Here is a 27204-nt window from a genome sequence, read left to right as displayed (position 1 = left end):
CCAGTCCTCTGTGCCCCAAAACCAGATTCCCAGATCCCACTGAGCAGCAGCTCCCTGGAGTCTGCCAGCCAGGCCGACCCTGGCTCCAGTCAGCTCCTTCTGAGCTGGCATGGAGGGGCAGGGATATCAGGGGATGGCAGTTTCTACCCTGTGTGGATTCTCCGATGCGTAAGAAAATTGGAGCAGCGAATGAAGCTTTTCCCACAGTCAGGGCAGTCATAAGTCTTCTCCTCCCGGTGGGTCCTCTGGTGTTTGATCAGGGCTGAGCTCACAGTGAAACTCCTCCTGCACTCAGGGCATTCGTAGGGCTTCTCTCCTGTGTGGATCCTCTGGTGCGTCATGAGGTTCGAGCTGCGATTGAAGCTTTTCCCACAGTCGGGGCACCGATATGGTCTCTCTCCCGTGTGGGTTCTCTGGTGTCTAATCAGGTCCGAGCTGTTCCTGAACCATTTGTTACAATCAATGCACTTATAGGGTTTCTCTCCGGTGTGCACTCGCTGATGGTTGATAAGACTGGAGCTCTGACTGAAGCTCTTCTCACACTCCTCACATTTGTAGGGTCTCTCCCCTGTGTGAATTTTCTGGTGCCTGATGAGGTAGGAGCTGACGCTGAAGCTTTTCCCGCACTCGGGGCACTTGTAGGGTCTCTCCCCTGTGTGGGTTCTCTGATGGGAAGTGAGGTTGGAGCTCTGGTTGAAGCCTTTCCCGCAGTCAGGGCATTTGTAGGGTTTCTCTCCGGTGTGGAGTCTCTGGTGGGTGATGAGGGTGGAGCTGTCGCTGAAACTTTTCCCGCAGTTGGGGCACTTGTAGGGCTTCTCCCCCGTGTGCAGTCTCTGATGGGTGATCAGGTGGGAGCTCCGGCTGAAGCTTTTCCCACAGTACAGACATTTGTAGGGTTTCTCTCCGGCATGGAGTCTCTGATGGACAATCAGGTTTGAGCTGCGACTGAAGCTTCTGCCACATTCCTCACAGATGGTGGGTCTCTCTTCATTGGGGATTCTCTGGTGGATGGTGTCCACGGGCCTGTGACAGGATTCATCCAATCCTTTCCCTGGCTGGGTTCCCAGCTGCCTCTCCAGTCTGTGCTGATTCTCCCAGCCTTCTCCCTGCTCAGCGCTCTGGGAAACATTCCCTTCAGCTCTTCCCGACATCCTCCTGTGTGGCTGCTCTAGCTCAGGACCTTCCAGCTGAGAGTTCTCCTCGCTCTCACTGCCCGTCCTGTCTCCTGCTGGGACAGGGAATCCAGACAGCAGTCAGTCCTCAGAGAGGCTGAGGCAAAAAAAGGTGAAACAAATCAGGTTCCAAATCCCCCCAAATCCTTCCCCAGAGGAGAGAGGGGAGGGGGATAAGCCAGGCAGCAGACAGGGTTGTTGGAATCCCATGCGTGACATCTGCCATGAGGACATAAAACTGGGCTAGGAGCTGACCAAAGCAGTCCCTCACCTGTGTGACCGTTTCTTAGGATTCCCCTTTCTTCAGAGCCCTGGAGATCCTGGCCCCACGGCTCTTCCCCTCGGTCCAGCCGGGAGATCTCACTCGGCTTGGGAACAGGAAACCCTGCTCAGGGGAAAAAGCAAGTAGGCTCACATACACTCTCTGTTTATAGGTTGGGGAGGCTGCTGCAGGGTGCCCAGCCCCTTTCTTTGCTGCAGGGAGATTTCATATGAACAGACAAGGAAATGCTCCCGGAGCCCACTGGGAAAGCCCAGCATCTGGGAGAGACATGCTGTGTCCCCTGAAGTGAGCTCAGGGTTCTGCACAGACAGGGAACTTGGGCCAGATTTCTAAAGAGGTTTAGGCACCTACAGTTGCAGACAGGGGCCTAGTGGGATTCTGTAGAAGCAAAATGGAAGTTAGACACTGAGAAAATTTTGAAAATCTCACTCAGTGCCTGTCTGCATCTTTAGGCAGCTACCTACCAGGAAAAATCTGGCCAGTGGGGCCTCAGGCAGAGCAGAGTCAGGAGACACATGTGCATCCCTGATGGAGCAGAGGCCCCAGAAGTGGAATCTGCCCTGGGAAGTGGGGGAGACAGTGAGTTTGTCCCACTTGGGAGCCCAGGTTACAGAGAGAACAGCACCATCATTAAGTCCCGGATCTCCAGTCCTGTGTCGGGACAGTCTCTCCCACATGGGGTCTGCGGACTATGGGGCTGTTCCTCCTGAACATTAAGGGACCAGAACAGAACCCGCCCTGGGCACTTCAGGGACACCCAGCTCCTGATACCTGAGGGGACAGGAATCCTTACCCAGGAGGTCCCTGTAAAGAACTCGGTGACATGGATTCAGCAGAGCCCACTGCCCCTCAGGGAAATACACAGCCATCTCCTCGAAGGTCACCGACCCCTGGAACAGCAAGCATCCACCACTCAGTGCCTGCTGCCCAGACGCAAGCGCACTAGCTCAGCCACGGCCTCTTCCAGCCTCCCTCACCATCTGCTGCAGCTCCCACAGGCCTTGGGTTACATCCCCTGCCCACCAGCCTCTCAGGACGGTCCCTAATCACCCCCTCCCACAACCCACACAGACCTGCCCCTGCACTGTTACTGGATCAGGACCTCCCCTTGCTCCACAGGAGAGACTCCGCCTCCCTCTTGCCCCCTGTGCGCCCAGCTCTCCAGCCTCCCCCACTTGGGGGCTGCATCTGGGCCTTGGCTGGCCTGACAGACAATGCACGTGTGGGCTCTAAGCTCCTGCCACCACCTAACTGGCTGTTCGGAGGCCACTTCCTATGGCTTTCTCTGAACAGCTGGGCACCTCTGTCCCATTCCCTGCCCCCTCCCTCACCCTCTGTGGGGAGAACTGGGCCTGCAAATTCACTCTAAAGGTGAGCGTGAGTTCATACGGCTTCACAAAAACCTGTAATAACAAACGGTGATTGGAACCAGTGCAAGGAAACCAGACTGAGACTGGTTTGGTCTAAACCGAAAATGCCACATTGATGTAATCCAATGGCTGCTGAAACTAATGCTGGTTAAAAATGGGTGATATGGAGCTGGAAACTAATGAACCAAAATTGGTGTGTTGGATCTTGGGCCTAACTGGTGGACAAAATACTGTGGGGATGGGCTGTTCCACCCACCACTCCCTTTGTGTCTCCTTAAAGAACGAGACTTTGTGAAGACAAGTCAGAAAGAACAGACAGAGGCTAGTGGGGTGAGCTTCACCACCCTGGCCACCCTCCCGCCCCTTTCCCAGGATCCGGGATACTCTTCGTCCTGATCCTGAGAGCTGTCCTGACCGGCCCGGGCCAGAGAAAGGGACCCATATGACATCACCACCTGTACCGGCTCCAATGGAATCCCAGTGAAATAGGATTAGACTTTAACAATAGCTCCAGCCCACCTCAATTAACTTCTCCTTTTTTCCCCCTAAAGGACTGTTATTACCATCTCTGATATCAGGTAAGAGACTGCGAGACAAGTGGCTTTTTCCTTCTAAAACCCTCTCCAGCTGAAGCAAAAGGGAACACGGGATGTCATTAAAACGAAAGCTTCATTTAGCGCTTTACATGTCAAATGCTGTATCTTTAATAGAAGGTTCAAAGGGTGTTTAGTGGTGAGTGTGCCGCGGTCAAATAAAGGCTGTGGTCTCTGTACACCAAGCCCTGACCCTTGTTTAACGTTAGACAGGGACTGGGTTACGTAAACCTCTTTGGCCCCTTTGTTCCATCTAAATTTATGCTACGCCCCCCCACAACACTTTACATAGGAGCTCAGCATCATTATCCCCACGTTACAAAAGGGGAAACTTAGGCTCAGAGTGGGGCAGTGACTTGCCCAAGGACAGGCCATAGACCAGCAGCATTGCTGGGAACAGAAGCCAGGTCTCCTGAGAGTCAGTTAGGAATGCTAGCCACTAGGCCACACTGCCTCAGTTTAAACACAGCCCAATGGGGAAGTTCCTCACTCAATGCACTAACCCTCCCCCTTCCATATGGTGGTTACTTCTCCTGTCACAACCCACTTCCCCTGGATAGAACCCCTACCTGAGCGGGATCTGCTGTAGCCATGTCCCTTCCCCGTCCCCCAGCAGATGGGGATGATCTGGAGCAAAGTGCGGACGTGGTTCTGCAGCCTGTCAGGGCGAGAAGGGCCAGTGGAGAGATTTCAGAAGGGGTTTTGGTGCATTTCACAGCTCTTCAGTTCAGCACAGGCTCTTTCCCTGCAGACAGACACTCAGGACTCTGCAGTGCTGAGAACAGGATTCAGCCACCTTATTCCAGCGCCGACCCGGCCTCTCCCACCAGGACTAACCCCACCGAGACATTTTAACGCCCCCAGTAACAGAGTCCCTGAGCCAACACTGGAAAAGATCAGAATCGAAGGAGCCGCTTTGGGGGATCCTCCTGACACTCTCCCCAGGGCAGCGCTTCCCCCCAGCAGCGCGGGGACCAGGCAGAGGCAGGAACTGGCTTTTCCTCTCCCTGCGCCTCACTCTGTCCCAGGAAAGTCAATCTGCCCGGGGTGCTGCAGGGAACGCGGCTGGGCTGGGCAGGGCTGGGAGCCGGGACCTCCCTCCTCACTGATTGCTCCTGCTGCCCCTGTCTCCCTCCTGCCCCCTCGGGCTGGGAGACTCGGTCCCTGGCCCGGTCGCTCTCCCGGCGCTGGCTCGGCTCCTGCAGGCGCTCAGGGGGGCAGAGCCGGGGGCGGGGGGGGAGCAGCAGCTCCGGGACTCGCAGACCCCCGCCCCCCCGGGAGCGGAGCTGGGGCGAGGAGGGGCCGCTGGTGCAGAGTCACTTTCCCCCCCCGGCCCCAGCCCTTCCCCCGGGTCTCTCCCCTCACCTGCAGGCTCCGGCTCAGGGGCTGGTGTCGGCAGAGCCCAGGGCTGCTTCCAGCTCCGGGAGAAAGTCCCTGCGGCTGGGCACAGAGGGGCGCTGGGGAAGGGCTCTCCCCACACAGACCCCGCTGGGGGAGCAGCAGCGGCTCAGCCTGGAAAGGAATCCGGGCTCACAATGGAGGCAGCACCAGCAGCCTCTGACCCAGGAAGCTCAAACCTGGTGTCCTCAGACAGGGAAACACCCACTGGAAGAACTGTCCTTAGTCAGCATCCGACAATAGCCAGGGCCCTCTGGTGGTCACAGTTAGTGGCACTAGATGAGTCACGATTCCCTTCCCCCCCCCCCCTTCCTGGAGAGTAATTCAATGCAAGAGGCGTTTTTCTGCTGGCATAAAGAACCCCCATGAATCTCCCCATGTAGGTACTTATAAACCAGGATCAAGTCACCACCTAACCTTCACTTGAATAAAACGAACCGATGGATCTCTGTAAGTCTCTCGCTCTGCGGCAAGTTTTCCAGACCTATAATAATACTGGTGGTTCTTTTCTTTCCCCTTTTAAGGTTGTCAACATCCTTGTTGAAGTGAGAACACAAGAAGTGGATAGTGTGTCCAGTAATGGTCTCCCTAATGCCCTATATCGAGACAATACCTCCTGTCTGTGCCTACTCAGTATTTCCCTGCTTCTACATCCAAGGATTATATTGATTCTCTGAGCCCTGGTCTACATGTAACCCTTCTGCCCGTCAGAGTTGGCAGCAACAAGGGCCGGGTTCAATATCTAGGGGATCCATTCCAATAACACAATGCAAACCGGCTCGAGCCCCCACCCAGTGACCTGGGACAAATATATACCACCCCCGCTGGGCGCCTCCAAGAGGCAATACTTCCCCTCTCGCAAGCACATAGTCTGAGTGTAGCAAAAAGTCTTTTAATAACAGAGAAAAACAATGTGGCATTATGTTGGGGAAACACCACCAACAGGATTCATAACACAACCCATGAGCAAAACAACCCCACCCCAGGCAAATTGGGGCATGCCCTTTTCCCTTTGGTTCTTGAGTCCAGCAACCCCAAATCACCCAAAGTCCAATGCCCCAAAAGTCTCTGTCCCTGGTCAGGGCAGCCCCAGAGTTCGAAAGTTTATCGGCGGAGCTTTACCTCCCAACCTGGGTGGAAATGGGACGGGGGTAAGAGGCACCTTACGTGATCTGAAGCTGACCGCCCCATAGCTCCATAGCGGCGCTCTGCTCCGCCAGCCGCCCCACAAAACTCCTTCGCTCAGCTGCACTCCGCTCCACCAGCCGCCCCACGAACTCCTTCGCTCACCTGCGCTCCGCTCCGCCAGCCGCCCCACGAACTCCTTCGCTCAGCTGCGCTCCGCTCCGCTCCGCCAGCCGCCCCATGAACTCCTTCACTCAGCTCCATGGCCCACAAGCAGCTCCTGCCATCCACACACTGCTCCGCGTCGAACTGCTTCACCAGCCGTCCCGCAAACTGCTCCACAATATATCTTCAGGCTCCCCCACTACTTAACACAACACTCAGTGATTTCAGCTCTTAGGTGAATTCAGCTTATAGTAGGGGAGCCCCAGTGCTGGTGCACTGTCAGCCCAAAGTGAGCTCAGCAGCCTATAACTAGACTTCTAATGAAATCAAAATTAGCTCTGATATTCCACAGTGGAGAGAGGAGGAAGTGCAATCAGCATGTAAGGCCCTCACCAAGGGGCCCATGCCACCAAGTATTAATACTTGTCCCCAGCCTCTCTCCATTCACACAGTTTTGGAACCCATGGCCCTTGCCTAGCGAGTGCTACTTAGTTGATGGTGAATCCCTCCATCATAACAAAAGGCCACGTACAGTTCCAAGCACAGTTCCCATAATCAGGGTAATAACAATTTATTCTTCCTGCCCCAATAACAGAGACACTGGGGATCCCACGGCAGCCAAAGTGACCATTTGGGCAGCTATGGTCTCATTCTAGGCGTGGTGGATGTGCCTATGCAAATGAGATCAGCCCCTGAAGTTCTTTTCCACAACTTGCCACACCTCACCACCAGATGTCAGGGTGGAGCTCATCCTGACACTGCTTACATCCTCCCCCCAGCCGAGACTATGTCATCCCGACAAATCACACTCCCTTTATACCAACTCATTGGTTTCCTCCAAAGGGCCTCAGGAAGCCCACTTTAGCTTCCACAAGCCTGTGTGCTAAATGTATTGGCTCCTCACTAGTCACCCCAGGTGCATCATAAGTTAACCGTTTCACTGGTCTTATCACCCTGTCTCGTCTATTGAGAATCTCTGTTGCCGAAGTAAGGGGAACATCCTCTTGAGTGACGGATGGAGAGGCTTCCCTGGAGGGTCCCTCGGCTACTGGCGTAGGCCCCTGCACTCCTAGTGCTAACGCTGGAGGGTCCAAGGTGCCCAGGACATCCTCTACCTGTCTGTCCCCATTGTCCAATAACCTGTGTGTGTCATCACAGGGGGGTCTCATCAGCAGCACCGGGGTATCAGAAAGAGGCCTAAATAGTTCCGCCATTGGGTTTAGGGCGGAAGAGGGAAAACTCTCGTTTGGTTCAGCTGATCGAGACTGAAATCTTGTCTCCATCCCAGGATACACCAGGGTTGTGTCTTCCTCCTCAGACTCACTCTCAGATGTGCAGAATAGGGGTAAGTTAGCTGCAGGGGGCCCACTGTCTGTGTTGGATGGCGGCTTTGGTCTAGCATTGTGTTATTGGAATGGAACCCCTAGATATTGAACCCGGCCCTTGTTGCTGCCAACTCTGACGGGCAGAAGGGTTACATTTTTGGCGTGGTGGATGTGCCTATGCAAATGAGATCAGCCCCTGAAGTTCTTTTCCACAACTTGCCACACCTCACCACCAGATGTCAGGGTGGAGCTCATCCTGACACTGCTTACATACACTACAGGGTTAGGTCGAATTTAGCCGTGTTAGGTCGATTTTAAAATGGATGCGTCCACACAACCAACCCCGTTCCGTCGACTTAAAGGGCTCTTAAAATCGACATCTGTACTCCTCCCCAGCGAGGGGAGTAGCGCTAAAATCGACCTTGCTGGGTTGAATTTGGGCTAGTGCAGATGCAAATCGAAGATATTGGCCTCCGGGAGTTATCCCAGAGTGCTCCAATGTGACCGCTCTGAACAGCACATTGAACTCCGATGCACTAGCCAGGTACACAGGAAAAGCCCTGGGAACTTTTGAATTTCATTTCCTGTTTGGTCAGCGTGGCGAGCTCAGCAGCACAGATGACCATGCAGTCCCCCCAGAATCGCAAACGAGCTCCAGCATGGACCAAAAGAAAGACACTGGATCTGATCGCTGTATGGGGAGAAGCATCTGTGCAGGCAGAACTCTGATCAAAAAGAAGAAATGCCAATATATTTGCCAAAATTTCACAGGGCATGTTAGAGAGAGGCTACAACAGGGAGACACAGCAGTGCCACATGAAAGTCAAGGAGCTCAGGCAAGCCTACCAAAAGACAAAGGAGGCAAACGGGCGCTCCACGTCAGAACCCCATACAAGCTGCTTCTATGATCAGCTGCATGGCATTCTAGGGGGGGATCCTACCACTACCCCACCACTGTTCATGGACACCTGCAAGGGGGGAGTCTCACACAACAGGGAGGAGGATTTTGTGGATGAGGAAGAGGAGGAGGAGGCAAACACACAGCAGGCAAGTGGTGAATCCGTTCTTCCCAGCAGCCAGGACCTTTTCATCACCCTGGAGCCAATACCCTCCCAAGGCAGGATCCCCAACCCGGAAGCCGGAGAAGGCAGCTCTGGTGAGTGCACTTTTGTAGCTACAGTACAGGGTTTAAAAGCAATAGTGTTTAATATTTGATTTGCCCTGAAGAATTGGGATGCATTCATGGCCAGTAAAGCTACTGGAAAAGTCTGTTCACATGTCTGGGGGTGGAGTGGGAATCCTCCAAGGACATCTCCATGAAGCTCTCCTGGAGGTACTCTGAAAGCCTTTGCAGAAGGTTTCTGGGGAGGGCTGCCTTATTTCGTCCTCCACGGTAGGACTCTTTACCACAGCAAGCCAGTAGCAAGTATTTTGGAATCATTGCAGCACAAAGCATCGCAGTGAATGGTCCTGGGTTTTGGTCACATTCAAGCAACATTCACTCTTTATCTTTCTGTGTCAGCCTCAGGAGAATGATATCATTCATGGTCACCTGGTTGAAATAGGAGAATATTTGCAAGGGAACAGTAAAAGGACCCCGTTCATGCTGGGCTGTTTGCGCTTGGCTAAAAGGGATCATCCTGGAGAATAGCCACACGGCGAGAGGAGGGGTGAAGGGATCATCCCAGAGAATAGCCACGTGGTGGGGTGAGGGGAGGTGTGTGCCGCACATCCACCCGAAAACCACAGTCCTTCCTTTTAAATGTGAAACCCAACCCATTGCTTGCTCTGGGAAAGGATGGCGCTGCAGTTTGAAACCATTCCCACATGTTATGCGTAAGAAGCCAACCCCGCGTACCCTGTGCCTTACCATGGCTGCTTGGAAACCGAATTCTGTTGCCCAGCCATATGTGATGTGTCACCATACCGGCAGGCACTCAATATAAAAGGCAAAATGTGAACCTAAAGCACATGTGCTGTCTGCTGTGAATTGCTTGATTCACTGTGAAAGAGTATCCCTTTTGTTCTCAGAAATGTATCTTCTTAAATTTTACTTTCCCTTTTTATCTCCCCCCAGGTGCAAATGTTTCTATGCTCCCCATATCATCTCCATCCCTGAGGTTATTGCAGATTACAAGGCGAAAAAAATGCACTTGTGACGACATGTTTTCCGAGCTCATGCAGTCTTCCCGCACTGATAGGGCACAACTTAATGCATGGAGGTATTCAGTGTTAGAGGCCAGGAAAGCATTAAGTGAGCGCGAAGAGGGGAGGCAGGAGTGCGAAGAGCAGAGGCTAAAGGGGGAGCAAAAGGACATGATGAAGCATCTGGCAGAGCTGCAGGAAAGCCAACAGGAGGTTGTATAACCGCCTGACCTCCTCCCCAAGTTCCATATCCTTCTCACCCAGACACCCAAGAATGAGGGGGGGAGGCTCTGGGCACCCAGCCACTGCACTCCAGAGGATGGCCCAAGCAACAGAAGGCTGTCATTCAAACAGTTTGATTTGTAGTGTGATTTGTACAAAAAGCAATGTGGCCTTGTCCTTCCCTCCTCCCCCATCCCACCGGGGCTACCTTGTCAGTTATCTCACTTTTTTTTTTTTAATTAATAAAGAAAGAATGCATGGTTTCAAAACAAGTTACTTTATTTCAAAGGGGGGAGGGAGGGTGGTTTGGTTACAGGGAATTAAAATCAACCCAGGGGCGCAGGTTTGCATCAAGGAGAAACACATACAACGGTCACACCGTAGCCTGGCCAGTCATGAAACTGGTTTTCAAAGCCTCTCTGATGCGCAGTATGCCTAGCTGTGCTCTTCTAATCGCCTGGTGTCTGGCTGCTCAAAATAGGATGCCAGGCGATTTGCCTCAACCCCTCACCCAGCCATAAACGTCTCCCCCTTACTCTCACAGATATTATGCAGCAAACAGCAATAACAATGGGAATGTTGGTTGCGCTGAGGTCTGACCGAGTCAGCAAACAGAACCAGCGAGCTTTTAAACATCCAAAGGCACATTCTACCACCATTCTGCACTTGCTCAGCCTATAGTTGAACTGCTCCTTACTACTGTCCAGGCTGCCTGTGAACAGCTTCATGAGTCATGGGAGCAAAGGGTAGGCTAGGTCCCCAAGGATAACTATTGGCATTTCAACATCCCCAACGGTAATTTTGTGGTCTGGGAAGTAAGTCCCTTCTTGCAGCTGCTTGAACAGCCCAGAGTTCCTAAATATGTGAGCGTCATACACCTTTCCCGGCCATCCCACATTGATGTTGGTGAAACGTCCCTTGTGATCCACCAGCACTTGCAGCACCATTGAGAAGTACCCCTGGCGGTTTACATAATGGTTGGCAAGGTGGTCCGGTGTCAAGATGGGGATATGTGTTCCGTCTATTGCCCCATCACAGTTAGGGAACCCCATTGCAGCAAAGCCATCCACTATATCTTGCACATTTCCCAGAGTCACTACCCTTGATAACAGAATGTCAATGATTGCATTGGCTACTTGGATCACAGTAGACTTGCCCACTCCAAATTGATTCCTGACTGAGCAGTAGCAGTCAGGCATTGCAAGCTTCCACAGGGCTATCGCCACACGCTTCTCAACTGTCATGGCAGCTCTCATCTTGGTATTCCTGCGCTTCAGGGTGGGGGAAAGCAACTCACAGAGTTCTAGGAAAGTGGCCTTACGCATGTGAAAGTTTTGCAGCCACTGTGAATCATCCCATACCTGCAACACTATTTGGTCCCACCAGTCTGTGCTTGTTTGCCTGGCCCAGAATCAGCGTTCCGCTATATCAACCAGCCCCACTGCCCCCATGATGTCCCAATTGCCACAGCCCGTGCTTTTAGGAACATCTGTGTCCATGTCCTCATCAAAATCCTCCTCGCGCTGGCGTCTCTTAGCCCAGTTCTCCATATACTCCAGGATAATGCACAAGCTGTTTACAATGCTCACAACAGCAGCGGTGACGGTGAGCTGAGTGTGGTGTGGCGTCTGCAGGAGAGCAGAGTTGCAGCGGAAATGGTGGATGATGATGGTTAGCAGTCCTATTGCACCGTCTGCTGACAGCAGCACCCAGGACACAACAGCCGCAGTGACGGTGAATTGAGCTGAGCGGGCTCAATGTTTGCCATGGTATGGCATCTGCACAGAAAAAAGGCACTAAATGATTGTCTGCCGTTGCTTTCACGGAGGGAAGGGCGACTGACAACATGTACCCAAAAACACTCGCGACAATGTTTTTGCCCCATCAGGCATTGGGAGCTTAACCCAGAATTCCAATGGGCGGTGGAGACTGCAGGAACTGTGGGATAGCTACCCACAGTGCACCGCTCCAGAAGTCGATGCTAGCCACGGTAGTGAGGACGCACTCCACTGACTTAATGCGCTTAGTGTGGACGTACACAATCGACTGTATAAAATCGATTTCTAAAAATTGACTTCTATAAAATCAACCTAATTTCATAGTGTAGACATACCCTTAGCAACACAGCATCATGCCAGGAGCCTGTGTTCAGCTGGATTCCACCATGAATCCTAAATTTCTACCCAGAGTCACTGCTGTCAAGGATACGAACAGTCCTCCAGCCTTTATGTGTGACCAGACTTTGCTCCTACATTTGAAAATAAAATTAAACAAATAAGGAAAAAACCCCATAATATCTTTTGAAACAATATTTTCAAGGTTTGAAATTTTTCAAAATCATTACAATAAAAGATCATTTTGGCAGGGATATTAATCCTGCTACTTCAGGATTTAATTCAGTGTCTATTATAGAGACCAAGCCTACTAAGGGCCAGATTATTTTGCGTTTGTTACTGCAGAGTTCTTACACGGACAGGCCATTCATCCGGTTTTAAGACAGACAATCGGGGGGGCGGGACAGGGTATGGTTTTCCGGCTGTCCAGTACTGAGACAAAATCAGATGTGGTTTTGTCCAGTATCACACACAGAGGACACCATTTTTAAGAGCGTACCACTCCACCCTCACTGCCATGGCCTTGCAAATACTGACCAGTAGAGATGAGAATGGGGAAACTCAGTGCATGTCACAGAAACAAAACACTAATATCTGAGGTGCTAAGGACAGGAAAACTCAATGTACAGACCAGGAACAAAGTGTTGAGACCCGGGGAACAGTGAATGGGGAAATTCAATGCATGGCACAAGCTCTCAGTGCTGAGACTGAGATCTGGTAAACTCAGAGTATGCCACACACAAACAGAGGTGAGACACACATTCACTCAGTGCTCAGACCAGGGAAGCTGACAATGGGGAAACTTGGTGCATGGCACAGACATGCAGCACTGAGAACAGGGGAGCTGAGAATGGAAAAACTCAGCACATGACAGACATGCAGCTGAGAACAGGGTAGCTGAGAAGGGGGCAATTCAGGGGAGGGCACCCACACTTAGTGCTGAGACCAAGGGAGCTAAGAGCGGGGAAGTTAAGTACACGGCCCAAACACAGAGTTAAGACATGGGCAGCTGAGAATGGGGACACATGGTGCAGAGCACAGGCAACCAGTGATAAAACATGGGGTGCTGAGAATGGGGAAACTTGCAGCACTGACACCAGGTGAGACGAAGTGGGGGGTTCTCTTGGTTTTTTATTTGTTTTTCCAATGGTTTGCGTGCAGAGGGGGTGGGACTCAGTTTCCCTGGGTATTACTGGTTTAACGAGGTGATGGGAGAGGGAGTATTTTGTTACAGAGGACGAGCAACAGAACTTAGGACCCCAGCCAATGGCCTGGAGAATGGATACCTCAGTGACTGGTGTCCTGGTGAACGGGAGGCCCAGCTAGAGAATCACAGCTAGTTCTGGCCAGGGGGAGGACAATGGCCTGTGAAGAGAGGACCCCAGTAACCTGATCAGCCGTTCCAGCAAGAGTGGTACAAAGAACAGCTGAGAGGAGAGGATGCCCAGGTGACCTTGTTTACCTGGACAGAAGACAATGGACAGAGGAGGGGCTTGGGGGAGGTGATGTCAGATGCCCAGCTGGAAAGCACGGGGGCTTGGGACTGGAGAGTGAGAGCAGGCAGAGCCCACCTGGATGAAGGAGAAACTTAGATGTACTGTGCTGAGGGAGGCCAGGCCTGAGGACCCTGAGAGTTTCCTATGCTCTGTTCAGATGCTCAATAAACCCTCCTGTTCTACACTGGCTGAGAATCACTCCAGTCTAGAGAACAGGGTTCCTCTACGCAATCTAGTGACAGAGGATGTGGAAAAAGCTAATGTACTCAATGCTTTTTTTGCCACTGTCTTCACGAACAAGGTCAGCTCCCAGACTACTGCACTGGGCAGCACAGTATAGAGAGGAGGTGACCAGCCCTCTGTGGAGAAAGAAGTGGTTCAGGACTATTTAGAAAAGCTGGATGAGCACAAGTCCATGGGGCTCTTTGGATGAGGGGAAAGCAGTGAACGTGTTATTCCTTGACTTTAGCAAAGCTTTTGGTACCATCTCCCACAGTATTCTTGCCAGCAAGTTAAAGAAGTATGGGCTGGATAAATGGACTATAAGGTGGATAGAACACTGGTTAGATCGTCGGGCTCAATGGGTAGTGATCAATGGCTCCATTCTAGTTGGCAGCCGGTATCAAGCAGAGTGCCCCAAGGGTCGGTCCTGGGGCCAGTTTTGTTCAATATCTTCATTAATGATCTGGAGGATGGCATGGATTGCACCCTCAGCAAGTTTGCAGATAACGCTAAACTGGGAGGAGTGGTAGATATGCTGGAGGATAGGGATAGGATACAGAGGGACCTAGACAAATTAGATTTCTTTTGACCCAATCCTCTGATGAGGTTCAACAAGGACAAGTGCAGAGTCCTGAATTTAGGATGGAAGAATCCCATGCACTGCTACAGACTAGGGACCGAGTGGCTAGGCAGCAGTTCTGCAGAAAAGGACCTAGGGGTTACAATGGACGAGAAGCTCGATATGAGTCAGTGTGCCCTTGTTGCCAAGAAAGCTAACGGCATTTTGGGCTGTATAAATAGGAGCATTGCCAGCAGATCGAGGGATGTGATCATTCCCCTCTATTCGGCATTGGTGAGGCCTCATCTGGAGTACTGTGTCCAGTTTAGGGCCCCACACTACAAGAAGGATGTGGAAACATTGGAAAGAGTCCAGCGGAGGGCAACAAAAATGATTAGGGGGCTGGAGCACATCATTTAGAGGAGAGGCTGAGGGAACTGGGATTGTTTCGTCTGCAGAAGAGAAGAATGAGGGGGGATTTGATAGCTGCTTCCAACTACCTGAAAGGGAGTTCAAAGAGGATGGATCTAGACTGTTCTCAGTGGTTCCAGATGATAGAATAACGAGTAATGGTCTCATGTTGCAGTGCGGGAGATTTTGGTTGGATATTAGGAAAAACTTTTTCACTAGGAGGGTGGTGATGCACTGGCATAGGTTACCTAGGGAGGTGGTGGAATCTCCTTCCTTAGATATTTTTAAGGTCAGGCTTGACAAAGCCCTGGCTGGGATGATTTAGAGGGGGATTGGTCCTGTTTGAGCAGGCGGTTGGACTAGATGAACCTCCTGAGGTCCCTTCCAACCAGGGGTGAAAGTAAGTCTAGGGACTTACTGGTACGTGGGTAGGCTGGAGCCAGCTCTGGCCCCCGGAAGGGGCGGGGCCTCGGGCAGAAGGGGCAGGGCTAGGGGAGGTCAGAGCCAGCTCCGGCCCACCCTGTACCGGCAAGTGCCTCCTTTCCCCTCCCCAAGGTAACAGCAGCAGCCGGGGGCTCTGGCAGTGGTTTAAAGGGCCCTGGGCAGTAGTGACGGCCAGAGCCCTGGGCCCTTTAAATCGTCCCCAGAGCCCCACCTGCCACTACGGTCCCTGGAGCCTGCCGGAGCCCTAGGGAAGTGGTGGTGGGGCTCCGGAGACGATTTAAAGGGTCCGGGGCTTGGCTGCCGCTACCACCCCGGGCCCTTTAAATCGGCGCCCCAGCCCCGCTGCCGCTACCCCAGGGCTCCGGCAGCAGGGCCGGGGGCTCCAGCTGCTGCTGCTGGGAACTCCAGGCCCTTTAAATTGCACCTGGGGAAGCCGATCCAGAGCACCTCCTACTGGCCAGTGTCCCACCTGCTGCTGCCCCTGTGTCCCTCCTGGTCCCTTTTGCCCTGGGGTTCTGCCCCAGCAGTACCCCCACACTCTGGGTCTCCCCTCCCAGGGGCCCTCTCACCCACCTTGCCTCAGTGGCTACTGCCAGTCATCATTTAGCCCCCCGCTCACTGGGGCAAACTGCTGTCTGTCATGGCCCCACATCATTGGCAAGGAGATTGGACCAGCTGCCTCTACCTATCTCTGGGCTGTACCTCTCAGCCCCAGTACCTACATAGGCCTTTAACAAGGCCTCAGCCTGGGGAGTTACCAGGCTAGAGCTCCCCAGCTCCTCTAGCCTAGCCTAGCCTAGCCCCTCCCTTCCCCAGCCCTGGGTACCCTTTTCTCCCCAGCAGCTAGATCCTTCTATCTTCACAGCTAGAAAGAGAGAGACTGACCCAGCTCCTCCCTCAGCCCTTATTACAGGGCCAGGTGTGGCCTGATTGGGGCGTGGCCCCAGCTGTGGCTCCTTTCCCAATCAGCCTCATCTTTTTTTCTAGGAGTGGGGTAACTGCCCTACTACAGTAGCACAGACATACTGCACTGAGGTCAGGACAGTTGTGAGTGGGGGAAGGCTGTGAATAGCACACAGACAGTACTGAGAGTGTAAGAAGGCTGTGTAGGGCTGGGTTTCTGTAGTGTAAGCTAGGTTTCTGTAGTGTAGTGGTTATCACGTTTGCCTAACACTCAAAAGGTCCCTGGTTCGAAACCGGGCAGAAACAAGCCTTGCAATTTTGGGGGGAGGGATAGCTCAGTGGTTTGAGCATTGGCCTGCTAAACCCAGGGTTGTGAGTTCAATCCTTGAGGGGGTCATTTAGGGATCGGGGCAAAAATCGGGGATTGGTCCTGCTTTGAGCAGGGGCTTGGACTAGATGACCTCCAGAGGTCCCTTCCAACCCTGATATTCTATGACACACAACAGTGAAACCAGGAGAGTTGTGAGGGAAGCAAAGCTGTGCAAGACACAGCACTGAAACCAGGAGAGTTGTGTGTGCGGGAAGGCTGTATATGGCGTGGACACCCAGCACTGACACCAGGAGAGTTGCAAGTAGGGGATGGCTGTGCATGGCATAGAGACACAGCACTGAGACCAGCATAGCTGAGAATGGGAGAAGGCTGTGCATAGCAGTGAGACAGCACTGAGACCAGAAGAGCTGAGAGTGGAAGAAGGCTGTACATGGCAAATACACACAGTACTGACACCAGGAGACCTGCGAGTGGGAGAAGGTTGTATATGGCACAGACACACCGCACTGAAACGAGGAGAGATGAGAGTTTGGGAAGTCTGTGAATGGCACAGACACACAGCACTGACATCAGGATAACTAAGAGTGGGAGGATTCTGTGCATGGCATAGACACACAGCACTGAGACCAGGAGAGCTGAGAGTGGGTGTGACAAATTGGAGATTTGAAACCTGTTGTTACAGAGCACCAGCGACTGAACTTGGGACCCCGGCCACTGGCCAGGAGAATGGATACCCCAGCGACTGGTGACCAGGAGGCCCAGCTCGGATGCCACAGCTGGTTCTGGCCAGTGGGAGGATAATGGGATGCGGAGAGAGGACCCCGGTGATCTGACCTGCAGTTTCCAGCCAGTGGGGAACAAAGGACAGCTGAGAGAAGAGGAGGCCCAGGTGATCCTGTTTACCTGGACAGAAGACAAAGGACAGAAGCGGGGTGTGGGGGCAGGTTATTTCAGATGCCTAGCTAGAAAGCGTGGGGTCTCTGGACTCAGGGGGAGAGAGCAGACAGAGTCCACCTGGATGCAGGGGAGACTTAGATGTACTGTGTTGAAGGAGGCCGGGTCTGAGGGCCCTGATTGTTTCCTATGCTGTGTTCAAACACTGGGTAAACCCTTCTCCTTTACACTGGCTGAGAGTCACTCTGGTCTGGAGAACAGGGTTGCATTATCCCCTCTGGGAGTTGAGGCCCCGGGGGTCCAGAGAGCATGGACTCCCTGAGGCAGCCCACAGCAAAAGACAGGCATGCTAAAGGCTCAGAGAAGTGTGGTTCCAGGATGCAGAGGGGCTTAACCCCTGAGAGAGAATGGAGCCCCGAGAAGGGCTGTCACACTGAAGGGGGTTCTCCGCAGGGACCATACGGGGCCAAGAGTGGGCACAACCTGAGAGTCTGTGACATGGGGGAAGGCTGTGCATGGCAGAGACACATAGCACTGAGACCAGAAGGGGTGAGAATAATGCATGTCACAGACAAAGTACTGAGATGAAAGGAGCTAAAATGGGGAACATCAGTGCATGGCAGAGAGACACAGCACTCATAGGAGAAGAGCTAAGAACAGTGAAACTGAGTGTAGAGCTCAGACACACAGTGTTGAGAGCTGTGGATCTGAGAATGGGGAAATCTGTTAGATAGCATGAGACACGCAAGGCTCAGATCAGAACAGCAGGCAATGGGCAAAGTGACAATATTTCAGTCACAGACACCAAGCAAGGAGACCAGGGGAGCTGAGAACAGGAAAATTCAGTGCATGCCCCAGACATACAATACAAAAAAAAAGGGATATTGAGAACAGGTAAATTCAGTGCCTGGCACCCAAACATAGGACTCAAATGAGATCAGCAGGGAATTGGGTAACTCGGAACATATCAGTCACATTGAGACCAAGTGAACTAAGAATGGGGAAATTCAGTGCATAGCACACATGTCTAGAGCTAAAAGCAGGGCAGCTGAGAATGGGGAAAGTAGCGCATGACACAGACGCACAGCATGGAGACCAGGGAACAGAGAATGGGGTGACTTGCTGTATAGAACAGAAGCAAACATTGAGACAATGAGAACTGAGAACAGGAAAAATGTGTGCATGACACAGACACACAGTGTAGAGATCAGGGGAGGTGAGAATGGGAAAAGTTTTTACATGACACACACACACAGCACTGAGACCAGAGAGGCTGAGAATGGGGAAAATGTCAGCACGTCACAGTCACGCAGCGCAGAGTTCCAATGCAGCTCAGAATGGCAAAACTCAGTGTAGGGACAGACAAATAGCACAGAGACCACAGGATGTGAGAACAGGAAAACACGGTGCATGGCACAGAACTGAGACACTGGGAACATAAAATCAATGCATGTGACAGACACACAGTGCTCTGACAAGGAGAAGGGAGAAAAGGGAGTCTTGGTGTAGAACACATATACACGGCGCTGAGACCAATAGAGCTAATAGGGAAACTGGGTGCATGTTACAGAAACACAGCACTAATACCTCAGAAGCTATGAATAGGGAAACTCAGTATATGGCCCAGACACCGAGTTACAACCCGGGGAACTAAGAAGGTGGAAAACTGAGATCATGATGCCACAGATACACAGAGGCAAGACCAAGGAGCTGAGAACAGGGAAATTCAGTGCATGGTGCCCACACCCAGTGCTGAGACCAGGTGAGCTGAGTATGGGTAAACAAGGTGCATGGAACAGACACACAGCACCGCGATTAGCAGAGCTGAGAAAACGACGCAAATGCCTTACAAAGTGCAAGTATATTACAGCAACATAATCATCATTATCAGCCAAATAGGTGATCTCATCAGAGTATGAAATCCGATTTCTTTGGTAAGAAGGACCTTAGCCTCCAGAGGCCCCGGAAGACTGCTGGGTGACGGCTGGTGAACTTTTAGCATGCAGATAGGAACTTTTATTGTGTTAATGTTTTCTCTGTAATTCTGCCACAGTAAGAATAAATGTGGTAGCTTATAAAGCACTACCTGGTAACTTGTGGTTTCTGGCAACTACAACTGTTCATAGCCTTCAAAGAGAAAGCAAAGCACAGAGGCTGGCCGGGTTTGGCAGTCTGGCTGGTTGGGGATAGCACAGTGTAAGCAGGGAACTGTGCAGTCTGGTAAAACCTCTGGCAGGAGAGAGAGAGAGATAAGGGGCAGATGAGGACCTGAGAGCCTAGAGGGGTGCCCTCAAGGGACCATGGAGGGGGAACACAGGTGCAGTAGTCCTGAACTGTGACAATTCTGATTAAAAAATTAGCACTATGCAGTATCAATGGATTAAGTACTCGCTAACTGACAGATCTCAAAAAGTGGCCATCCACGGGGAATCATCCGTGAGGGGGGTGTTTCTAGCAGGGCTCTGCAGGGATCGGTACCAGGCCTGACTCTATTCAACAGTTTCATCTGCAATCTGGAAGTAAATATCAAATCATTGCTGACAAAATTTGCAGAGTGGTAAATAATGAGGACAGGGCAACCGGCGTGGTAAATAATGAGGACAGGGCAACCGGCGTGGTAAATAATGAGGACAGGGCAACCAGAGTGGTAAATAATAAGGACAGCAATGAGGATCGCTTGGTAAGCTGAGTCCCCTCAAACGTGTTTTAATACAGCCAAATGCAAGGCCATACATCTAGGAACAAGAATGCAGGCAGTATCTACAGAGTGGGGACCTGTGTCCCGGAAAGCAGTGACTGTGAAAAGGATCTTGGGGTCATAGAGAACAAGTGACTGAGAGTGAACTCCTACAATGCATTGCAGCACCATTTCCAAGTAGAAATATTTCTGTTTTCGGGTGTTTAGTTTCTGACAACAAAAACATGTCCCATGGAAACCAGACACTGTTTGTTTGTGAAAAATATGTTTTGGTGATAACCCAATTTTCAGTTCCCAATTTGGCGCTCAGACTAGATGACCCTTCTAACCCTATGAGTCTATGAATCAGTCGCAACAGCGTTTTTGTGGAAAATATTTGGCCAGAGTTGGGGTCTAGGCCACCTGTGCCTCCCCTTCCACCCCACTCCTGGGGTTAAGGGTGTGCAGAGCCCCTTCTCCCTGAACAGTGCCCCAGTATGATATATGGACCCCAGGCCCCCACCCAGTGCTGCTTCCAGCTGGTAGCTACAGTTCTCAGCTCCGTGGCTACCAGCTTCCCTCCTCTCTCTGTCCCTCTCACCCCACTGGGGCTGGTAGAGGGATGCAGCAGGTAGCTGAGGGGCCACGAGGTCTGTTCAAAAGGTCTCCCTGACCCATTCATGAGAATTAGTGAGAATGGGATAGAAGCGCCGTCCATCTAATAAGTCCCACCCATGTGAGTCACCAAATTTCATACAGTTTAAGGCCAGAAGAGACCATGAGGTCATCTGGACTGATCTCATGCAAGCCCAGGCCAGAGAATTCTCCCTTTGCCATGGGCTCCATGCAGTACCATTGAACTGGGAAGCATTTGCTGCCCATTGGGCAAGGCAGAGGGACTTGGTACACAGCTGGGTTCTCCCTCCCTGGGGCAGAATTAAGGTTGTGGGGCTGTGTTGGTTGGAGGCATCACCTCTACTCTGCAGTTCCTGGTTTTCCAACATTTGGGTTTTGTTTTTCCTTCCAACCTTCTATAAAGGGGGATCTAAGGGGCACTGTAACCTAGCATGTCCCAGTTTGCCAGAGCCTGAGTTTGGGAATTAAACTCTCCCATTCACAAGGAACCCAGGGCTCTAGCAAGAGCCTCTGCCGTAACTCCTGGAAGGGGTCTGCACAGGATCCTTAGTTGGGCAGCATGGTGGGTCTCAGAAGTGTCCTAACTGAGGGAGCATGAGGCACTGCTGTCTGCCCAGGTGGGGGCTCAGGAACAGGGCAAGGCCTAGAGCAGAATTCTCCCATTCGTGTATAGTATCAGGGGGTAGCTGTGTTAGTCTGAATCCACAAAAACAGTCCCATTCGTGTATCTCGTTCGACTCGGGTCTTTTCCCATAGCCTGATCTCGGGTACTAAGCCTCCCCCTCTGGATTCTGTCTGTGGACTCAGCAGGAATGTGCGGAGATCCTGAGGTGTCCTAAATAAAACTTCTAAGGAAGAGGGACACTTTTCTCTGACCTACTGTGTAATTCCACATCCCACTTAGAGTAATGAGTTGTGAGTCCTCAGTTTCTGCTGGATCAGAGAAGATTGAGATTGAGAAGAACTTTTAACCTCTAGCCTAGGCTTTCACCCTCAATATTCCTTTGGCTAGTCTTATTGAATGTACACCTGTTACTTTGAATCTCACTATCCATTTCCCCTCTGTTACTTTCTTTTTCTCCTTCACAAAGGGTGGTCTCTGTCCCGTACCTGTCTTTTCAAAGCTAAACCCCATCTCAGTATTGCCAAATCCAATGTTTAAGAATTATAATCCCCTAAAATCATGAGATTATTTTTTTTTAAATCTCATGATTTTTTAAAGTACGATGTGTTGGTTCTTTCATTTGCCTTCTAGTGTTTGAATCTTCAGGGGTCACATTTTCAAGCCTTTCTCTGCAGCCTCAAGATCTAGAAACTTACTTTTTTCACCAGTGGAAACTGAGATTCACCCATAAACACATGACTCTGGGAGCTCGGGTATTAATAAAACACCACATATTGCAAGACTGGTGATAAAATTGTGAGGGGGTAACACTGCTTATTCCACTTCCTTTGAAATATTACATTGTACAAAAACAATAAGCACAGCTTTTTTGTTTTAATGTGAAGAAGTCAGAAACAGCCATGGTTCTCCACTAGAAAGGAACTGCTCAACAGTTTTCTAGTGGAATGTTTTTCCATCAGAAGATGTTGATTTGATTAAATCAAAACATTGCTCATGGACTTATTGACTTCATTAAAATTTTCTATGGGAAATTATTGAAACGTTTAAATTTGATGTTGTCATTTCAACGATATTAATTATGTGATATGATATATGATATTATAATCCACATCAATGGAGGCTTTTAAGAACAGGTTGGACAAATACCTATCTGAGATGGTCTAAGCTTACTTGGTCCTGCGTCAGCTCAGAGGGCTGGAGAAGATGTCCTCTTGAGTTAACTTCCAGCCCAAATTTCTATATGTCTATAATAATATGATATAATGAAATACAGTCAAATTATAACATTAAAATGAAATGTTTAGCTCTTACTGAAACATTTCCATAATGTCAAAATGAAATTGTTCTGAATATTTCATTTTGTGAAAAATTCTGAGAATTCTACTTTTTGTCCCAATTAGGGATGAAATGAAATTTCAGAATCTTGGAATTTTCTGTGGGGCAGGAATTCTGTTTGTGACCAGCTCTCCTCTCAAGGAACATGCACCTTAGTATATTGTATTTCTGCTATGGTAAAACATAGCTCAAACTCAACCCAAATGCCAATTTTCAGCAATTCCAGCCAATGCTGCTAAAAATCACATTTCACTCTTTTCACCACTCCTGATACACATTTCAACAGCTTTAATCACATTTGTACAACGAGGAAAAATGCAGCAGGTGGGTTTTACAACCAGTAACTGGGTGAAGGGGCTGGAAAGGTGGAGGTTAACACAAATAACTGATCCTGTGGTCACTGGGACAGCTACATCACAACATAGCAAGGAAGGATTAAATGACAAAGTAGATTTGGTGGTTCTTGTTTGTTTCTTTCACATCTACCTATTCCATTGCCTACAATTAGTTTGTAGATTCTGCTTGGTCCAATCATGTAATTGTTTATCTTCTACCTACTGTTAATGACTTTTTCTGCCCATTTCCTTTTTAAATTTTAGTCCCCAAAGTTCACCCCTTTGATAGGAGTGGAGGTCAGTGCTCCAGCAAAGTCCTTATTCCTACACAAACTCACAAAGGTCTAATTAACATAGTGTAAACACCTCAAGCTAAACCAAGCCAAGCAAGGTTGGAAATATGAACATCACACATACAGCTGTGTCTGCTAAACTAAATCAGTTTATAATTCTACTTTTAATTAGGGCTTGTCTACATGGGGAAACTGACTAGCTACTGCTATTTTAGAACAACTCTCCACACGGACCCTAAATCTCAATACGAGAGCGTCCACATGCAGTGTCATTAGGGGATATCTGTAGCACTTCAAATTCACACTCTCCGTTATTCTGAAATAACTTCCCTGCTCGGAGAGGCCCTTAGACTGGGGTAATTTTTTGTCTGTAGAGACCTGAACTAATCAATTTAGTCTAAACCAAAATGAGCCTGGATTATAGCGTGTTTACACAGCCTATTAAACCAGGTCAACGTCACCCTGTAAGTTAAAGGGCTATGAATGAGCCCTTCTGCACTATACCCTCTGCAGTAACACTTGGCCTCTGCAGAGGCCTAGCCCTCATTTGGGAGGGGACTTGGAAGGTTTGTCTACCAAGTGGGTTCTCTGGTGAGCAAACAGGTTTGATTTCTGAATGAAACTTCTCCCGCACACGGGGCACTCATAAGGTTTCTCGCCTGTGTGGATTCGCTGGTGCCTGCTGAGGTTTGAGCTCTGAGGGAAGCTTTTCCCGCAGTCGGGACATTTATAGGGATTCTCCTCCGTGTGAGTTCTCTGATGGGAAGTCAGGCTGGAGCTGTAGCGGAACCTTTTCCCGCAGTCAGGACACTCATGGGGTTTCCCCTCCATGTGGGTTCGTTCGTGGGAAAGAAGGCTTGCAATCTGAACGAAGCCTTTCCCGCACTCGGTGCATTTGTAGGGTCTCTCCCCCGTGTGGATTCTCTGGTGGGTCATGAGGTTGGAGCTCTGAGTGAAGCTCTTCCCACAGTCAGGACATGGGTAGGGACGCTCTCCCCCGTGGGTTCTCTGGTGTCTGATCAGGTTGGAGCTCTGGCTGAAGGCTTTCCCGCAGTGAGTGCACTTGTAGGGCTGTTGCCCCGTGTGGGTCCTCTGGTGTGTGACAAGGGTGGAGCTCCGATTGAAGCATTTCCCGCAGTCTGGACAAATGAAGGGTTTATCGCCCGTGTGGGCTAGTTGGTGCCTCAGGAACCCAGAGCTGTTCTTGAAACATTTGGTGCAGTCGGGGCATTTGTAGGGTCTCTCTCCCGTGTGCACTCTCTGGTGAATTATGAGGTTCAAGCTCCGGCTGAACCTTTTCCCGCACTCCTCACATTTGTAGGGTTTCTCTCTGGCACTGTTGTGACTCCTCTGGTGCAGGCTGAGGGCAGAGCTGCAGGGGAAGCTTTGCCCACATTTACCACAGGCAAGTGATCTCTGCTCAGCTGGGTTTCTTTGCTGGCTTGTTTTGCTTGTTTTTGCATGGATGTTCTTGTCCCCTCTTTTCCCACGAGTAGATTTACCCAGTCTCTCCTCTGACTGGTTTCCATGCTCCCTCTCTGGCCTGTGCTGACTCTCACAGGCGTCTCCCTGCTCAGGGCTCTGGGAAACATCCCCTTCAGCTCTTCCCAATACTATCCCATGCAGTTTCACTTGCTCAGCACCTTCCTGCTGAGATTTCTCCTCCTCATTCTCACTCACCATCCCATCACCTGCTGGGACAGAGAGAGAACCCAGGAGGGAGTCAGTCCCTGTGGCTGTGGGAATGGGAACTCCAGAAAGGGGAACTAACCTCAATATCTGCTGAGGAGATGGAAAACTGACAAGACCTATTTCCCACAATCAACGCCTCAGAGGAACGAGGGGAGGGTCCACAGCCAGACATCAGATTGGATAGATCACCAATTTAAATTCTACTGGGGGTGTTTGCAAATAGATGTATATTTATGCAAATATATTCATATTTAAATTCTACTGGGGTTTTGTGGACTGAAGTGGATCGACAGCTGAGAGTGGTCTCTGGCCCATGGCGATGTTGCCCCCTGCCATTCTCCCAGCCCTGCGCACTGCATGTATGCTACGCCCAACCCCAGCTATGCCCCACTCTGGTGTCACAGAGTTTAAGGCCAGATGGGACCACCAGATCATCCAGACTGCTATCCCACATATCACAGGCCCCCAACACTACCCAGCACCCACACACCAAGCTCAACAACCAGAATTAGACCAAAATATCACAGCACACAGGAGACTAGACTATTGTGTGCCACAGGCAGAGGCAGGAGGGACTGAGGTGCACCAGTGCCCGAGGCCCCGCCAGTGGCAGGGGAATGTCAAAGTGAGATATACGTGGATAATCCTGGCATGTGACCCACACTGCAGAGAAAGGTGTGAAAACCTAAAGTCACTGCCAATCTGACCTGGGGGAAAATTCCTTCCTAGGCCCACGTATGGCGACCAGATAGACCCTGAGCATGGGAGGAGGAACCAGCCAGCCTAGCACCTGAGAGAATGCTCAGTGCCACCTCTGAGCCCTGCCCCCACCATCTAGTGCCCACCGCCAGCCATGGGGATACTTCAAAGAAAACAGATTAAAAACACCCCACATCCCTTGAATGCATTGGGGGGAATCCCTTGCTGACCCCTGCACTGAAGCCCTGAAGCATGTGCGTTAGCAATATAAGACAGGAACTGGAAAGGACTCCCGGGCCAGCTGACCTCTTTCCCATCATATACAATCCCATAGCACAATCTCCCTCATTAATTTGTCCAGCTCTCTCTCAAAAAGCATTAAGTGGTTTGTCCCCAGGCTAGAAATCATCTTTTAATTCCCAGCCTGAATTTGTTCAGCAAGTTTATCCCCATGTGTTCTTGCCCAACGTTGTCCTTTAGCCTAAAGAGTTCTTCTCCCTCCCTGGTGCTCCCCGCATCCTCTGATGTATTTATAGTGAGATATCACATCTCCTCTTAGCCTTCGTTTTCCTAGGCTAAACAAGCCAAGTCTTCTGGCCTCCTCCCAGAAGATTGGCTCTCCATACCCCCGAGCATCCTATCAACCCTTCTCTGCACCTGGGCCACTTTGAATTAATCGTTTTTGGCCATGGGTGACCAAGACTGTGCCCAGCATCCCAGAAGAGGTCTCCCCAGCACCTCGCAGGATGACATCCACACACTTCCCTAGCTCCACTGGAAATGCCTCACTTCATACATCCTAGGATCACATTTGCCTGCTTTGTAGTCACACCACACTGGTGGTTCATAGTCATCCTGTCAGCGAACCCTGACTGACAGCTGCCTGGGCGCTACACTCCTCACACCCCACAGCCTCTTAGCTTGGGGTATGGCAGAGGAGCAGGGGGACCTGGGAGCCGATCAGCTGTGGGGAGCTCAGCCCCAGCCCTGCTCCTGCTGCTGCCCCAGCACAGACACAGCTGGCTGGCTGCGCTCTGGAGCTGTGTGCCTGCGGTGGGCAGCGCCCTGACTGCGGCAGGTGGGCACTAAGGGGTGGGGATGGGGGCAGAGCGCAGACACAGCCAGCAAACCCCAGGGCTGGGTCCTCGGCTGGTGCCCTGCAGGGTCAGAGCAACCGTGGGGGCTGTGAGAGCCAGAGCCTGGCGAGGGTCAGGGAGGGCAGCAGCTCTGGGACTCGCAGACCCCCGACCCCCCGGGAGCAGAGCTGGGGCGAGGGGGGGCCGTTGGTGCAGAGTCACTTTCCTGCCCGGCCCCAGCCCTTCCCCCGGGTCTCTCCCCTCACCTGCAGGCTCCGGCTCAGGGGCTGGTGTCGGCAGAGCCCGGGGCTGCCCAGGGGCTGGTTCCAGCCCCCGCAGAAAGTCCCCCCGGCTGGGCCCCGAGGGGCGCTGGGGAAGGGCTCTCCCCGCACACACCCCGCTGGGCAGCTGCTCAGGCCCGGGCTCCCGGCTCACAATGGAGGCGGCAGCGGCGTCTGACCCGGGAAGTTCAACCCCCGATGTGCTGAGCAGGCAGGCAGACAGCAGCAGCCGTCTCCTTCCCGGAGCAATAAGCAGAGCAGGGCCCTCTGGTGTTACTGGGCATCATTTCATTAGCCAGCTCCCTGCCGGACCAGGGTCCGTGTCTAGACAGGGCTGCTGCCCATTGTGGAGGCATGAATGGGTTTCATCACATGACAGAATC

At 51.4% G+C, this 27204-nt stretch overlaps 1 protein-coding gene, 1 long non-coding RNA gene, 1 other non-coding gene and 1 pseudogene across 4 annotated transcripts; 1 reads left to right on the top strand and 3 right to left on the bottom strand.

Annotated features, from left to right (window-relative positions):
* Positions 1-4070, bottom strand: part of LOC140898106 (uncharacterized) — a 72104-nt pseudogene extending 68034 nt beyond the window's left edge.
* Positions 63-26969, bottom strand: LOC140898229 (uncharacterized). 2 transcript variants are annotated; one of them, XM_073311769.1, is made up of 5 exons: positions 4784-5000; positions 3988-4076; positions 2249-2345; positions 1444-1557; positions 63-1228 (listed from the first exon to the last, which is right to left on the bottom strand). In XM_073311769.1, the coding sequence occupies exons 2-5, from the start codon at positions 4009-4011 to the stop codon at positions 144-146; spliced, it is 1320 nt and encodes a 439-aa protein (XP_073167870.1). In that variant the 5' UTR covers positions 4012-4076; positions 4784-5000; the 3' UTR covers positions 63-143. The 2 variants fall into 2 exon arrangements, with proteins under 2 accessions (XP_073167870.1, XP_073167871.1); XM_073311770.1 differs by lacking the exons at positions 1444-1557; positions 2249-2345; positions 3988-4076; positions 4784-5000 and adding exons at positions 23650-24764; positions 26807-26969 and having other exon boundaries at positions 63-1001.
* LOC140898253 (uncharacterized) lies at positions 10094-22375 on the bottom strand. Its single transcript, XR_012154931.1, has 3 exons — positions 22257-22375; positions 11912-12046; positions 10094-11576 (listed from the first exon to the last, which is right to left on the bottom strand). It is a non-coding gene; the product is annotated as an uncharacterized lncRNA (long non-coding RNA).
* On the top strand, positions 16181-16253 carry TRNAV-AAC (transfer RNA valine (anticodon AAC)). The gene has a single exon. It is a non-coding gene; the product is annotated as a tRNA-Val (tRNA).
* Positions 26970-27204: the final 235 nt, after the last annotated feature.

This window comes from Lepidochelys kempii, chromosome 14 (genome assembly GCF_965140265.1).
Source record: "Lepidochelys kempii isolate rLepKem1 chromosome 14, rLepKem1.hap2, whole genome shotgun sequence".
Classification (NCBI taxonomy): Eukaryota; Metazoa; Chordata; order Testudines; family Cheloniidae; genus Lepidochelys; species Lepidochelys kempii.
The sequence above is the reverse complement of the archived record's forward strand: the minus strand, read 5'-3'. Positions and strand labels throughout refer to the sequence as shown.